A 14,414-nucleotide genomic window follows, 5' to 3' on the forward strand; every position below is an offset into this window, starting at 1 on the left:
TGTAAAGAAAGATACATACCTCGTGGCACTATGAGCGTAGGAACTGAATCAAAGATGATATCCAGTTAGGATAAATGTGTCTTTGACTTAAGTAAAAAAAAAGTAACAACATCTAATTTCTATATCTTAAAAAAGTCCTTCTAATGTAAGTGAAAAAAAACAAAATACCACAGCAAACAGCACTTACCATAAAGAATATCAAAGTCCAAACAACAGAGGTAAATCAGTGTGGCTAAGGGTAAAGAATGAACAGCTGGCAAGACAATACATCTTCTAAAAATTGCTTAAAAATGACCACTTTTTATCGACTCTTGTCTTGTCTGAGTTAAGTGATGGCCCAATAAAACAAGTGCAAGTGGAAGAGAAATAGGTGATGTGGCCTCTTATTCTGACCACAGAGGAAATCTCTGAAATTGAAGATAAAGGTCTTGCCATCTCTACGGGGAACCAAGAAATCAGTTTTCTGACCCATTTGGCAGTGCTCTCTCGCTCTTTCTCTCTTCAGTACTGAGACACACACACACACACACACACACACACACACACACACACACACACACACACACACTGCAACCAAGTGGCAGTATTCAGTCCGTGGAGTTTTACTTGGCAGCGAGACCCATCAGCATTTCTAAGAATGAAACAAACCCAGATAACAATCATGTTTAATTAAAATGCTGAAGTGTTATGGTGGAATTACAGCAAACCACTTTACGTGTTGCATGTTGCTTGCAGACCACGTTGAACAATAAAACTGAGAAGTGACATATTGTGTTTTTTATTGAAGCTTTGCTCCATTTGAATGTCTAAGTAGGTTTCCAGGTCCAGGACTATTACTTGAAACTGGGAACTATATAACTACAATTACTGGGCTTCTGCAGGGTTCACTAAGTCAAATTGAAGACTTTTAAGACCTTTTACTGCCACAGAGAATGGGATTTAATGCCTGTTTAACAGTCACACTGGCCATTGTATAGGAAATATTAATGGAAATCAGTTAGGATAGCCTAGATTTATGAACAAAACGCAAAGATTTACAAATATGTCAACGATTCCCAGCAATCTATGACAATATTTCCTAATACTTTCAATGAAGAATCTCCCTTTTGGAAAGGACAAAAAGCCTTCCAACTATTTGAGACGTAAATATTTAAAGGCTGATTTGTTTGGTTACAGGTGCAAAGCTGGACAACCATCCTTCAAGGGTTCAGCCAATTTTCAAGTACACAGTAAATTTAATGTGAAACTGCACAATAGCCATATATGAGGTACGATCAAAAAAAATCTGAGACTGTTTCTGTTGGCGAACACGAACACAGCGAAACACAGTAATGTGCACGGACCTGGGGAAAGAAATAACTTTTGTTTGTAAATATTCCAAGTTATGAAGCTTGGTCGACATCAGTACCAGAGTTATGCACCTTTTTAGGACGACTGATATGTGTGCATTAGCAAATACACCATGAATCTCAGAAACTGCAGAAAGCGCACGCCAACATTTTTGGGGAACAGAAAGAAGTTGCAAGGAGCCCAGTCCGGTGAGTAGGTGCTTGCAAATGTCAAAGAAAACCACCAGCATGCTCTTGGTTGTGCTCCTGACCTGATATATCTTGGACTGTCACTGTTAAAAACATGAATGCCACTCAAAATGTCACCCAGCTCATTGTTTCATTGCTGTAGACTTTCTGAAGCATTTCAAGGGTCTTTGTTGCATATCTTCTGAGTTTGACATACATTTTTGTGATATATATATCCAAATGTTAAACACACTCACAAACTAAATCTGGAATATTACTAACCTGACAAATCATCATAACCATTCTCCAAAGACGTTTTTCTAATACCATCTTTCCATTCAAATTCACTCTACTTCCCATATGTCTCTCTTTGTCTCTCTCTCCATCTTTTTAGTATGACGTCTCTCGCTTTTTTTTGGCACTTGCCCATTTACTGTAGATGTCAATGAAAGAGATGTAAAAGTCAGAGCAATTTTCACTTCCCAGATAGTTGTGCAAAGGGCTAGACAAAAGCCTATGTAATTACACTAGTAGTCACTGGCCCATTACTGATGAAGATACGATGGCTCACATGGGTGGAGCTGGCACCGTTAGCTCCACACAATGCACTCATTTCATGGTAAAAGCTGTAATTATACTAAAAGAGAATCTCTTTCTAATCCTCTGTCTTGCTCTGTTCTTTATGCTTCTCTTTTTCTATGCACCCCCTTTCTCTTCCCTCTCAACCGTTCCTTTATCTACACTATGTCACTGTCACGCAATGGGATATAATCTACATAAAATAGTGTCATCAACTCTATGAGCGATTAAATTATTCTGTCGTCTGTTTAGAAGAACAATCGGGATCTTTCTGAATGGAACAAAAAGAAAACTTTTCCTCACCCACCACCTCTGTCACATTTGTGTCTGAGCTTTTTTTGGCTTCTTTTATGTTGCCTTCTTAGATAATACAGCAGTAACTTTTGGAAGACAGATCGTAACATTGGAGCCTCCTGTTGCATGGATCTAAGAGAATCCAGGCCTAGCGACAGTTGTTTCTATTCCAGGCAAAGTAAGTTTGACGTCCCGGCCAGCCTAAATAAGTCATGGCTGCACTGATTGGTTGAAATGCCCACCAAGTGAGGGAGGCTGAAACAAGAGCCAATATATTGATAGACAAGTTAAGCGAGGATCACCCAGTCGAGCTGCATTGAAGACACAGATATGAAGACAATATATTAAAGAAGCCCATGAAACTGTGAACCATATAAGAGGATAATTACTGACTGACAAAGAGTAAAGCAGTCAGGAGAAAATTAAGTGAGAATGATTTTAAAAAAAAAAGTCCAGGCCACATCAACCAGATCAGGACCAGTGAACACATGAAACGCTGCAAGAAGAGTATACAGTAGTATCATCTTGTATATGTTAAGCTGTTCCTTCAGCATGCAACTTTACTTAAAAAAGACATTTCCTGTACATATTATCTTAATTGTTTTCAATAATGTATGTATTAAACATGAACAAATAAACATTAACTTAAATGTTGCAATTTTGAGATTTACCCATGTCAACTATGTTGAGTAATATAAAGTATATATACTTTTGAAACATCAGTTTATTTAAGCTTTATGCCACTATGAGGTTTACACAAGCTTTGTCCAGCAAGCAGAATTTACTGTAGATTGTATTGACTACCATTCAGGCTTTAAATTTGTAAAAAATAAAGAACACAAAAGAAAATGGAGGATTAAAAGTGCAATCCATGTCAATCTCATACAACAATGCAGCGGACATGCTGTGAGCTGAACTGCAGAAGAGGTGAACAAATTACATAGAAGACAAAAAATAGTGCGGGTGAAAAAAAATAAAATAAAAAAATAAAATAAATAAACCCCAACAAACACAATAGAAGAAAAAGCAAATTAAAGTGAAGGAGAAACCACAACAAAGAGACATAAAAACAAATCTACTGGATCGTGACCTATGATTTCAGCCAGAGATAATGTCAAAAATTGAAGTAACATAGTTATTTTTGATATGAGGGTGAAATTAAGGCTTTCAAAAACAGCAATAAGCCTGAATTTTGCTGCGAGTGAGCTGACTCACCAATCTTAAATATTCTGTTCTTTTAATCATGTCCTTTGGCGTTTAGTAGCCTTAAAAAGCTTGACGCCTAAATTGCAGTGAAACCACCAGTGAAATAATAATTCATGAGGGAAAGAGGGAATGCGTTTTGAGCTTTAGAGTCAATGGTCAAATTCCAGTGCACTGTCCTTTGGTAACTCCAAAAGTTTTCTCATTAAGATTTTCCATCTTTGAAAAGAGGAGATATGAATGTTTTCTATGTTCTGGGCTTAATGATGATACCCTAGTGAAATAGATTTATTAAAATGTGAGCAAAAAAACAATATAAAATGGCACACATATTCTGTTAATATCCCATAGCACTGGCTTGCATTTGACATATATCCCTCCATACTGGCCATCTAATTGTGCTTGGTGCAAGATGTTCCATGTGACGAGTGTGGGTGGGTGACTATCAGATAGAGAACGAGAGGGTGTCCAATAGCCAGGGGCAGAAAGTGATACTTTGTGTGTCTTTGACACTTTGTTTTCATCCCTTCCAAGTTAATTTGGCTTGCATGGGTCAACGACCCTGACCGCAACGCCCTCCAAGGCCACCCACCAACTCATCACCCCACTCCATCTCCTCTGGCTATTTATTCCCAAAACCCACTGGTGAAATTGGCTGACAGCTAATCAACATTTAGCTCCTCCGAGTGTGTTATTACACAGCAATTGATGGATGGTACAATTACACCCTATGTCACTTAGCTAAATGGCTATGTAATTCTAATGAGTTTTTATTCAAACACTGACTAGTTAGTGCAAGGAGAGCTGAGGGTGGTTGGAGGGGTGGGGTGGGCTTAGGGGGGGGGGAGCAGAGATGGAAATAGAAAAGGAAGCAACACTTGCATGCAGAAAAGAAAGGGGGATTAGGGAGACAGGAGTATAGTGGGTAAGTACGATAATCAGGTAACAAGATTAATGAGTGTTGCTTTTGTTGAGGGGAATTAGAAGGGAGTACAATTTTGGTGGTTCAGATTTTGAGTTTATTAGCCGGAGTTTAAATTTAAATGCAGGAAGCTAAAGTGGTGTGTTGGAGTGAAAACTAAAACTCTTCACTGGACATCATAGACATGACCTGATGAAACATCCCAATATCCCTGGAGATGATGTCGATAAAGGAAAATTCTGTATCTCCTCACTAGTGTTCAGTGCAAACACAGGGAGTTGTATATTCTACATATGGTGAGGTGAAAGGAGGTGGAGGTTGTGTGGTGGTTCCATGCTCAGCTAAAAAAATATAGACAATGTGAATAGGTACTCGACAGCAAGTCATACTATTGTGATGTCCTGTTTAAACAGCACAAGATTATAGTTTACAAAGTTTGAAAAATAAAAAAAAACATGCAAAGAATAATAAATTGACAACCAGGCAGAGAGATCACTCTCACTGTTTAGACAAGGCAAGCCAAACCCACAAGGTCCCTTACTGTCATGCATAGACTTCCCAGCACCCCTCCGAGAACCGCCACCTTAACGTCGGCAGCATAGATTAGCTCTAGGGACATGGAACGTCACCTCGCTAGCAGTGAAAGAGCCGCAGCTGGTGCAGGAGGTGGAGCGGTACAAGCTAGATAGAGTTGGACTCACTTCAACGCACAGCACTGGCTCTGGAACCAAGCTCCTGGAGAACGGCTGCACTTTGTCCTTTTCTGGAGTTGCCCAGGGTGAGAGGCGCCTGGCAGGAGTGGGGATACTCAGGAGCCCCCGGCTGAGCGCCGACGTGTTGGAGTCCATATTTCCACAGTTCTCCTGGGAGACTTCAACGCTCATGTGAGCAACAACGGAGAAACCTGGCGGGGGGTGATTGGAAGGAACAGCCTGCCCGATCTGAACACGAGTGGTGTTTTGTTATTGGCCTTCTGTGCTGGCGACGGTTTGGCCATAACAAACACTATGTTCGAGCATAAGGTGGCCCGTAAGTGTACCTGGTACCAGAACACCTTAGGCCGGAGATCAATGATCAAGTTTGTAGTCGTATCATCTGATCTGCGGCCGTATGTCTTGGACATTTGGGTGAAGAGAGGAGCAGAGCTGTCAACTGATCACCACCTGGTGGTGAGTTGGATCAGATGATGGAAGAGTCGGTTGGAAAGACCTGGCAAGCCCAAACATGTAGTGATGGTGAACTGAGAACGTCTGGCGGAGGCCCTGGTCCGGGAGATCGGATTGCTTCCTCCAGGTGGGGACAGAGTGCCTATCCCAAGCAAAGGAGTTTAGTATCTCGGGGTTTTGTTCACAGTGAGGGGAGGATGGAGCAGGAGACCGACAGACGGATCGGTGCGGCTTCAGCAGTAAAACTGGCGCTGCACCGGACCGTGTTGGTGACGAGTGAGCTGAGCCAAAAGGCGAAGCTTTCCATTTACTGGTCGATCTATGTTCCGACCCTCACCAGCTCCGGATCGTGACCAAAGGAACGAGATCGCAGATACAAGTGGCTGAAATGAGTTTCCTCCATAGGGTGGCCGGGCTCAGCCTTAAAAAGGGTAAGGAGCTCGGACATCAGGAGGGAACTCGAAATACAGCCGCTACTCCTTTGCGTCAAAAGGAGTCAGATGAGATGGTTCGGGGATCGGATCAGGACCCTCCTGAGCATCTCACACTGGAGGTTTTCCGGGCACGCCCAACTGGCAGGAGACCCTGGGGAAGACCCAGAACATGCTGGAGGGATTATATCCCCCAGATGGCCTGGGAACATCTCGGGATCTTCCAGGATGAGCTGGAAAATGATGCAGAGGAGAGGGAAGTCTGGGCCAACTTGCTTGGCCTGCTGCCACCGCGACCCGATCCCAGATAAACAGAAGAAAATAAATGGATGGGTGGATGGATGGATGGATGGATGGATGGATGGACTTCCCAGCACAGGTTGAATGCATGAAAAGTGTGTGTTAGGGGGGGGAGTCTAAATAAAGCCAGAGAGAATTAAATGTGCTGTTATCATTTGGGTTTTGTTAATGAGGAAGACCGAGTCAGGTTCCAGAGGAACAATTCTCTGGCAATAAGCCTTAACACCTGCCATTCTTGAAAAGGACTCTCTCATCTCAGTCACAGCGGGTGGAAATTGATTTCAATCCTCCTGAGAAGTTGGTCTATATCATTCACCCTTTTTTTGGCAGTCTGCAAAAGAAGGCAGATATGGAGTTTGAAAGGCATCAGACAAGCAGGGTGGGCTTTTGTCACAGCCCGCTTCTGCTTCAACTCTCGTCTGCCTCTCTATTCAGTCTGGCACTGCTATGTTACGATAAGTACTATCACCTCTGGTTTGTGTGTGTGTGTGTGTGTGTGTGTGTGTGTGTGTGTGTGTGTGTGCGCGTGCGTGCGTGCGTGCACACAGTGCAGTGAGAAAGTCTCATGCATCTCCTGCTCTGTCTGACAGCATGATTTTTAAAGCAGTAGCTTCTAAATGACTGAAAGCCATGGCCTTTTTCCAGTGATGCATAATAAAGGAGGCATTACAATTAGGCAGAGATATTTGACCTCATATTCTCTGAAGATCATCATACAATCACAATAGAGTTAAGATGGAGTGAAGCCCCATTTGGATAGGATTAACATTACAGGGGGAGGTGGGAAATGAAATATTCACCGTGCTACTCTGTAATTTAACTCGTCCTTCCACGATTTAACGGTCAGGAAATTGCAGGCTGTGGTTTGTAATAATGTAGACATGGATGTTGGACAGGACAAAGCCCTAACACAAAGCCCCATGTCTCTATAAGGGGGCACAAAATCAGCACAAAAATCACTACATCAGAATAAAGTTCCTGTAGATTAAGAAGACATCAAGAGGTTTTGTTTCTGTGCTGGATGCAATTAACTTGCGTAAAAGCAAAATGTCTCATGAGCTAAAAAGTTTCACACATTGAGGGTAGCAGTTTTCTGACCATTGACATTCAACACAGGTTTCCTTTTCCACAGTAACTATCATTACAAAACAGGTCAGCACAGGTCTCACTGCCCTCCAAAGGTCTTCAGGTCAGCGCTAATGGAAAATTGTGCATTGGCTCATTTGAGGGAAGAAAATGATAATGCCTAACCAACATCAGGAAGGGGAGCAAGGAAATGTATCTGCCACTCAAACATTGAGACAGGTCCTAACCCTGTGAACAAGTACAAACACACAAACCTGCAGACACAGAAACCACCAATAGCTCTGATCAATTTGAGGGAATGTGAGTTTAAAATGAATGTCACATTTCATATGAGCCATAGTAACACACACACACGCATGTACACAAATAACAACTTGCAGAGAATAACGCACAAACATGGCATATCATCAACCTCTGACAACCATCTTCCGCTTCTTCTGCACAAGGATGCAGAATTATTCATTTTGAGGCGCTGAGGTTCCCGTATCTCACACATTCATCTCTCTCACACATCCACTGACAGGCTATCTATTTGGTGAGTGTTGCAGGTGAGAGAGAAAATGTAGGAAGTTAAATACTGTTATTAGGCAAACACTTAAAAAAAAATGCAGAACTTCAGAGCAGAAACTGCAAGGTGGAGATCACATCCTAGACCCAGCTTAAAGGTGTTAAGGTGAATTTGACTCTAGTACAGAGTTCACTCCGGCTACTACTGTATATGACAAAAAGTAAGAGAAAAATGTACAAAGTAAGGTGCAGGAAATCGCTTCGGTGTTCTGCGAAAAACTTCCAGGGACCTGTACGTTTTTTGTGTTTGCTAAAGCGTTTTCTTTCTCTCCGCTGTCTAGCTTTCAAACTAGTTCCTGGTCAAACTCTTTCACCCCATTTTCCCTCGCCAACCTTTCTCCTCAGGACTTCTTTCTCTCTGTGGTCTCACTTCCAACCCCACACTGTCCTTCTTCGTGTCAAATTAAAGTGATGGAAATGAACTTGAGGAGACGCTAATTGCGATTGTCAATCCAATCTAGGTCGAGGCTGAAAGACAGGGGCTCCCTAGCACTTCATCAGTCTTCATTAATATTGTAGGAGTTTGCTGAGGAGCAGGGGGCCAACGTAATCTGCACTCATCTAACAGTGCATCAAAAATTAGGGAACTGGGGAGGGCACTGATGGCGCCTGAGGGACAAATATGCCAGTCAAAAAGAAGTATGAAGAGAGACATCAGAAGACAGGGACATGCGAGTACAGGGAGAGAAATGCTGTTGGAAATAGCAGTTAAAAACAACTCTATATACACCATTTAAAATAGCAGTACTTTGGATATGAATGGCCAACAAATAAGGAATATAACAGATGGAAGTTGTATTAGTAATGGATCATTAACAGTGTAACTTTACCTTGTCAGACCTGCATAGCAGTAAAACCGTATAAATTATTTATTTAAAATAATGAATTCAGTTCATCATACTGTATAATGATAATATCAATACGATCAGGCTGATGACCACCCTACAATATAATACAGCCAATTTACACTTATAAATATACGAAATAACAGATTTGACATATTGCAGGTGAGTTTAGTCAATGCCCCTTCGTAACAACAACAAAACATTATAGTAGGTAGTATCTGATTGCATCCATTTCTAACCTACTATGTACAATGTATTTCTATTTTATGTGTTGATTTTGTTGTGTTTTTAATACGTGTGCATGCCCAAATTTGACCTTTAACATAATCTATATCTGCATAATCTATATCTGCTGCTGAGAATGCACTGCTACTAAACTGACAGAAAATAATAAACATGTGTTGAGCTAAAGCAAGTAAGTTCAATTCTATCTTCACTCAGGATAAAATGCTTGAAAAGTAGTCCTGCTTTCTGTTGTTATTTAAATATTCTACATATCTACACCTGCATTAACCATCAAACTAGTCATGGACAATCATGTAGCCTGATGACAGACAGAAGAAAGTAAATGATCCACGTGGTAAAAAAGTAGTTACCTTTTTTTAATGTAGACATAACTAATATAATGTTTCATTATTCCCCACATCAAATTTAAGAAGTGAACACACTTGTATTAAGGGAATTCATGATCAAATATCACACCATTATCTCCTAATTAGCCTTGATGATATCTGACATTTTCAGTAAAATTAGAGACTGATCTGTACACTTCTGTAATCTTAATGTCTGTGTTGCCTTGGCTGCAGTGGGCTTACATCTGATCTGTGGCTGCCTGGGATCCGAATTGGGACATGGAATAAAGATAATGGAATTTAAGGACATTGCAATTTGTTTACACATGCATTTTTGCATGTATGTTCAGATTTAACACACATGGTCCATGCATATCTGATACATTAATTATTTTGCTCTTTATTTTCTCTTTTTCATATTAGACAGTATTTGAGGGATACAGTATATTGTTGTGGGGTATATGTAGCAGATTATCTAATCAGGAAATTATGTGATATTTCATCACAAACTGACCATAAAAACGGGTGTGTTCACTTGTATTTTTTTACCTCACTTTATTACCTTTAACTGAGTAATCATTGGTTGCAATTATGTCAGTTATGTCTACATAAAATACATTAATACTGGGAAAAAGACAGTAATGTGTGTTGGTATTTTGTCAATTTTCTGTTCCTTCATTTTTTTGTATTTTATTTTAATTTATTTCTCTAATTCAATTAGTTATTTCTGTCAGCACTGTTGTGACTACTTGAATACTTGTTTCATAAAGTGACAGTACTTTTAATCAAGTACAGATTTTGGTCACCTTTACCTTCTTTAAGAGCAAGGAGTATGTAACCACAGGCTCTCTAAATTTTCATCAAAGCATCCTCCTCTGTACAACCTTCAGCTTGCAAACATTGAAGAACTTGCTGTAAACTTTGTTGCGTAACATTTCTGTGATGGCTCTCAGTCTAGCTACAGCTGGGGCAGGATAACAAAGCATCCAGCCTCAGAGGTTTATATCAATATTAGAGCAGAGAAAAACAGCTCCAGTTAGACCCACTGCGCTCCAGCTTTTCCCTTGGCCTTAAATGCTCATTGCAAAATACTTGCATTGCCATTATGTGAGCATGTGATTCCCTTTGGCAAAATGCTGGTTCACTCCTCAATCCCTATTAACCAATAACCGGCACCTTCACTCTAAAGCACAGCAAGGTCAAGTCAACTGGGACTCCACGTGCAGAGCATGAGGACACTTCTGATGCCTACAGCAATGCTCTCCCATCCCACCGAGAATTACTGACAGTTTGAACAGATGTACTGGTATCTATACTGTATATTGCCTTTTTTCAAAGACTTAAGTGTCTAAATATCTTTAATCTCTACCCTTGAGTCAGCTCAGTGGTGCAGTCTCTGAGTAGTTTGCATCATGACAACACCTGAGAGTTCATTGAAGGAGTGCAGGGTCAAGTGCACACTTCATCCAAGTGTTACTGAGGACCCCATTAACAGACCCCCACCATCATTTCCTAAAAGCTTCTATAGTGCCAGATGTTAAACCAGATTAGGCATTGAATTTGTTCTTGTTTTACTATTTCATGGTTTGCCTCATCCACATGTTACATTTATCGACAGCACTGACATACATTGTATTGAAAGATATTTATATAGCAGTTATTATATACATTGGAACTGAACAACAAATGTTGGAAGTATGAACAAGGTATAAGGGGAAGAAAAGAAAAAGGAAAGAGGGAGGCAATGGAGCAGTTCCTCTTATCTTATAAGCTATTTTTGCAATACTCAGTGTTTGTTGTCCATACTGACACATTATTTCAAATTTCTCTTTAGTCTTTTCTCGTACCAATAACACGAGGCCTGTTGGAAATATTACATGGTTCTGTTTGTAGATGATAATTCCATAATGTATTTACAACTACAGAGACAGAGGTGGGAAGTCAGTGGACTGGTACTGGGCTGATAAACCAGCTGATCACCACATTAATATTGGGGGGGTGGGAGGGGTAAATTCCATGTTTACTAATGGTTGCAATGGCAAGACAAACAATCCTGTTTGACTGTGTGGTTGTGGGTTCCCACTGAGACTGAGGGGGGAGGGGAGACGAAGGGAAAATTAATATTTTATAATCGCAGATCTGTTTATGAGCTCACATGCGAAAGTGACATGAGGGAAAAGAAAGATGCACAGTGTGGCTTTCTGTGCTTTTCTTCTGCGTCCCATTCACATAAAAAGGGAAACATCACATGAGACTAGGTTGAGCTGCGTACAACTTGTCATTTCAATTTCAGTATGCAAATGTACATTGTGCTTATAATATGAGGAAAAGATTCAAAGGAATGAAACTATGGCTGTAGTGGTGATTTAAACACTGACGATGTAAAACACTGCATGCGGTTAAAGCTCAGTGTCGGGCTGTTTGTGTGAATGTGTGCACGTGAGAGCGGGGACAAAGCCTCAGTGCTGAAATGCAGTTATTAATCAAGGTGTGAGCGTTGATTCATCTGCTGTGGAGGCAGTTTGGAAGATGGACTCTATTTACTGCTAAAGCTGTTTGAGGGGCTTTGGGAGGCAGCCATCAATCTCTTGGCTATCTTCAAAAGAAGGAGCCAATGCACAGGCATCAGTTTCAATCACCTCCCAGAGACAGGTGGTACGTTAAGCTGCGGCACAATAGTTTTTTTCTTCACTTCTCCTCTTCTTCAAGGTGAATTATTTTTTGCCCTCCCTGGGGAAGCATGTTATTAATATGTTTTATCATAAAAATAATAACATCCCCTAAAATACACACTGCACCCTGCCCTTTGGCTCCCTTGCTGCCAAGCACCCTGTGTTCCAAATTAGCATCTTCAATTAACCCATGCTAATTGCCAGCCATGGAAAGGTGCAAGAGCCTGGCAAGTTGGTGCCACAGGGAGCTGTTTTGCAAATGATTGGAGGTGTAATGTAGGGATGTAAGGAGGGGATTGTACTAATGGACTTTTAACCTCAACCTGCAAATACTGCCTTCTATGTAATGCTAGCTTGTACAGATGACACTGTAAAAAGGCACCGCAGTGGTGGGGTTTTCAAAGTCTACAATGGTTCTGTGTAGTTAAACAACAATCACAGTTGGTTTATGAACTGCCTCTCCCTCTCAACCAACTATTTTCATATAAGGCAGTGGAGCCTATTACCTCTGCAGGAGTCTAATGGCAGCACTTTACCATCCATTGCTCCCACTTTCTTAATATCATCTTGGTTTTGTTTGGCATCACAGGGGGTGTTATCAGAATTGCTGTGCACAATGCAGAACACTTAATGACTGTGCTTTGTTTTGGTGCTTTGATCAATCTTGTTGTTGTTTTTCTTGGTCCTTACAAACTAAATAAATAACAGAAGACAAGTTAGCTCATTACTTTTACCTGATGTAAACAAATCATTTTGCCACATTAACGTTAAATCATCGCCGTAAGGAGCGATTTCTGAAAGCACAGCTTGCTTTGTTGGGGGACTGCCTTCTCTGCAAAGACTCCTTAGCCCAGTTCATTCACCACAGCAATATTGGCCCATTAGTGCAGTCAGCACTTTAGTGTAACGACAGGGGAGCTCCCAAGCTCCCCAGATAGACTGGAATCAATTGGAGTTGGATGGCGTTAGCAGTGCAGAGTGCAGCCAGCCTAGTCCAGGGTGATGTTCATGAGAAGTGGAGGGGCTGACAGGGGTCACGAGGAGCAGCTGATTTCACTAAAAACAGGCTATGTTTTCTTTCCCCTGCAAATTTGTCTGCGGTAACCTCCTTCCAACCTGTCATTACCACACTATTACTGCTCTGGCCTCATCACCTGACACTGTGTTTGTGTGTATCCATCAAACAAAAGTCAAACAAAACATTGATGTAAGCAGTTCTTCCTCACCTCCCTCACCCAAGCATGTACTGACTTCTGCATTAGAGCACAACAATCATTTACTGTAACATGCTGATGTGTGCAAATAGGGCGGGATATCATTGAAAAATATTTGATACCAGTACTGGTTAAGTTCAAATCAAGCGATCGTATCTACCTGGATGGGCCACCGAAGTAAAGCTACACATGGTAAATGCTGTGGCTTACTGACACTGGTGAAATGGAGGTTCAGTGACATACCACTTTTCTTTTTTCTGTCTGTGACTCATGTTACAGGATTTGATTATTTAATGCCTCAGACCACAGTAGTGCGAGCATACAATCAGTTTGACACTCTAAGAAGAGAATAAATCTGATTATCCTTGATTAGAACATCTGTCGTTGGCTATATAGATTAACATGAAGGGTGATTGGCAGAAAAAGATCTGAGCACAAGGCCTTCTCTTCGTAACAAAGAGCGGTGAGGAGATGGTGATGACAAAGTTCACATTCTGAACTTCTTTGTCAATTACTTATACAGGCACAAATGTGGATGTCTGGATGGTCATTATTATTGGGCACAAAATCAAAGTCACAATCGATAAGTATACTGTATCATGGTGTTTTGTACTTACTCTGAGGAAGGTGAGGTCACGACTGCGGTCAATGCTTGTGATCTCAAGGTTGCCCATTACGACTTCACAATTCTCGTAGTATTTCCTCAGAGTGCGGTACTGCTGCTCCAGGTCCGAAAGCGTGCTCAGCTTGTTCTCAGTGCCGGCACATACTGTGACAATAAGAGACAGGGAGAGAGGAAAAAGACATGGTCAATACAGCTGTATTACATGTAGGTTTTTTTTTTTGGTCCCAATCTGTTTTCTGACAGTTTCTGACTGAGAAAATGTTCTCACACCTGTTCTGGAAAATATCTAAACTGTGGTGTAAACATCAGTCCATACACAGTGACTGTGCTGGTCATGTAAGACGAGGGCTCCACCGGACCCCAATTACACCTCAACCCCTTCTTGCTTCACCCCTTGGCGCTCACAGGGTGGATGAGAGCT

General features: G+C 41.2%; 1 protein-coding gene across 1 annotated transcript in view; it reads right to left on the reverse strand.

Annotated features, from left to right (window-relative positions):
* The window catches only part of LOC138201251 (receptor tyrosine-protein kinase erbB-4-like), a 296,936-nt gene that overhangs the window by 149,468 nt on the left and 133,054 nt on the right, over nt 1–14,414 (reverse strand). The window contains exon 2 of the mRNA XM_069154588.1: nt 13,986–14,137. Coding sequence (XP_069010689.1) covers nt 13,986–14,137 — 152 coding nt within the window. The remainder of the gene's footprint in view (nt 1–13,985; nt 14,138–14,414) is intronic.

The sequence above is a fragment of the Embiotoca jacksoni genome, unplaced genomic scaffold (genome assembly GCF_022577435.1).
Source record: "Embiotoca jacksoni isolate LCO1_2020_lvr unplaced genomic scaffold, fEmbJac1.0.p SCAF_2, whole genome shotgun sequence".
Lineage (NCBI taxonomy): Eukaryota > Metazoa > Chordata > Actinopteri > Embiotocidae > Embiotoca > Embiotoca jacksoni.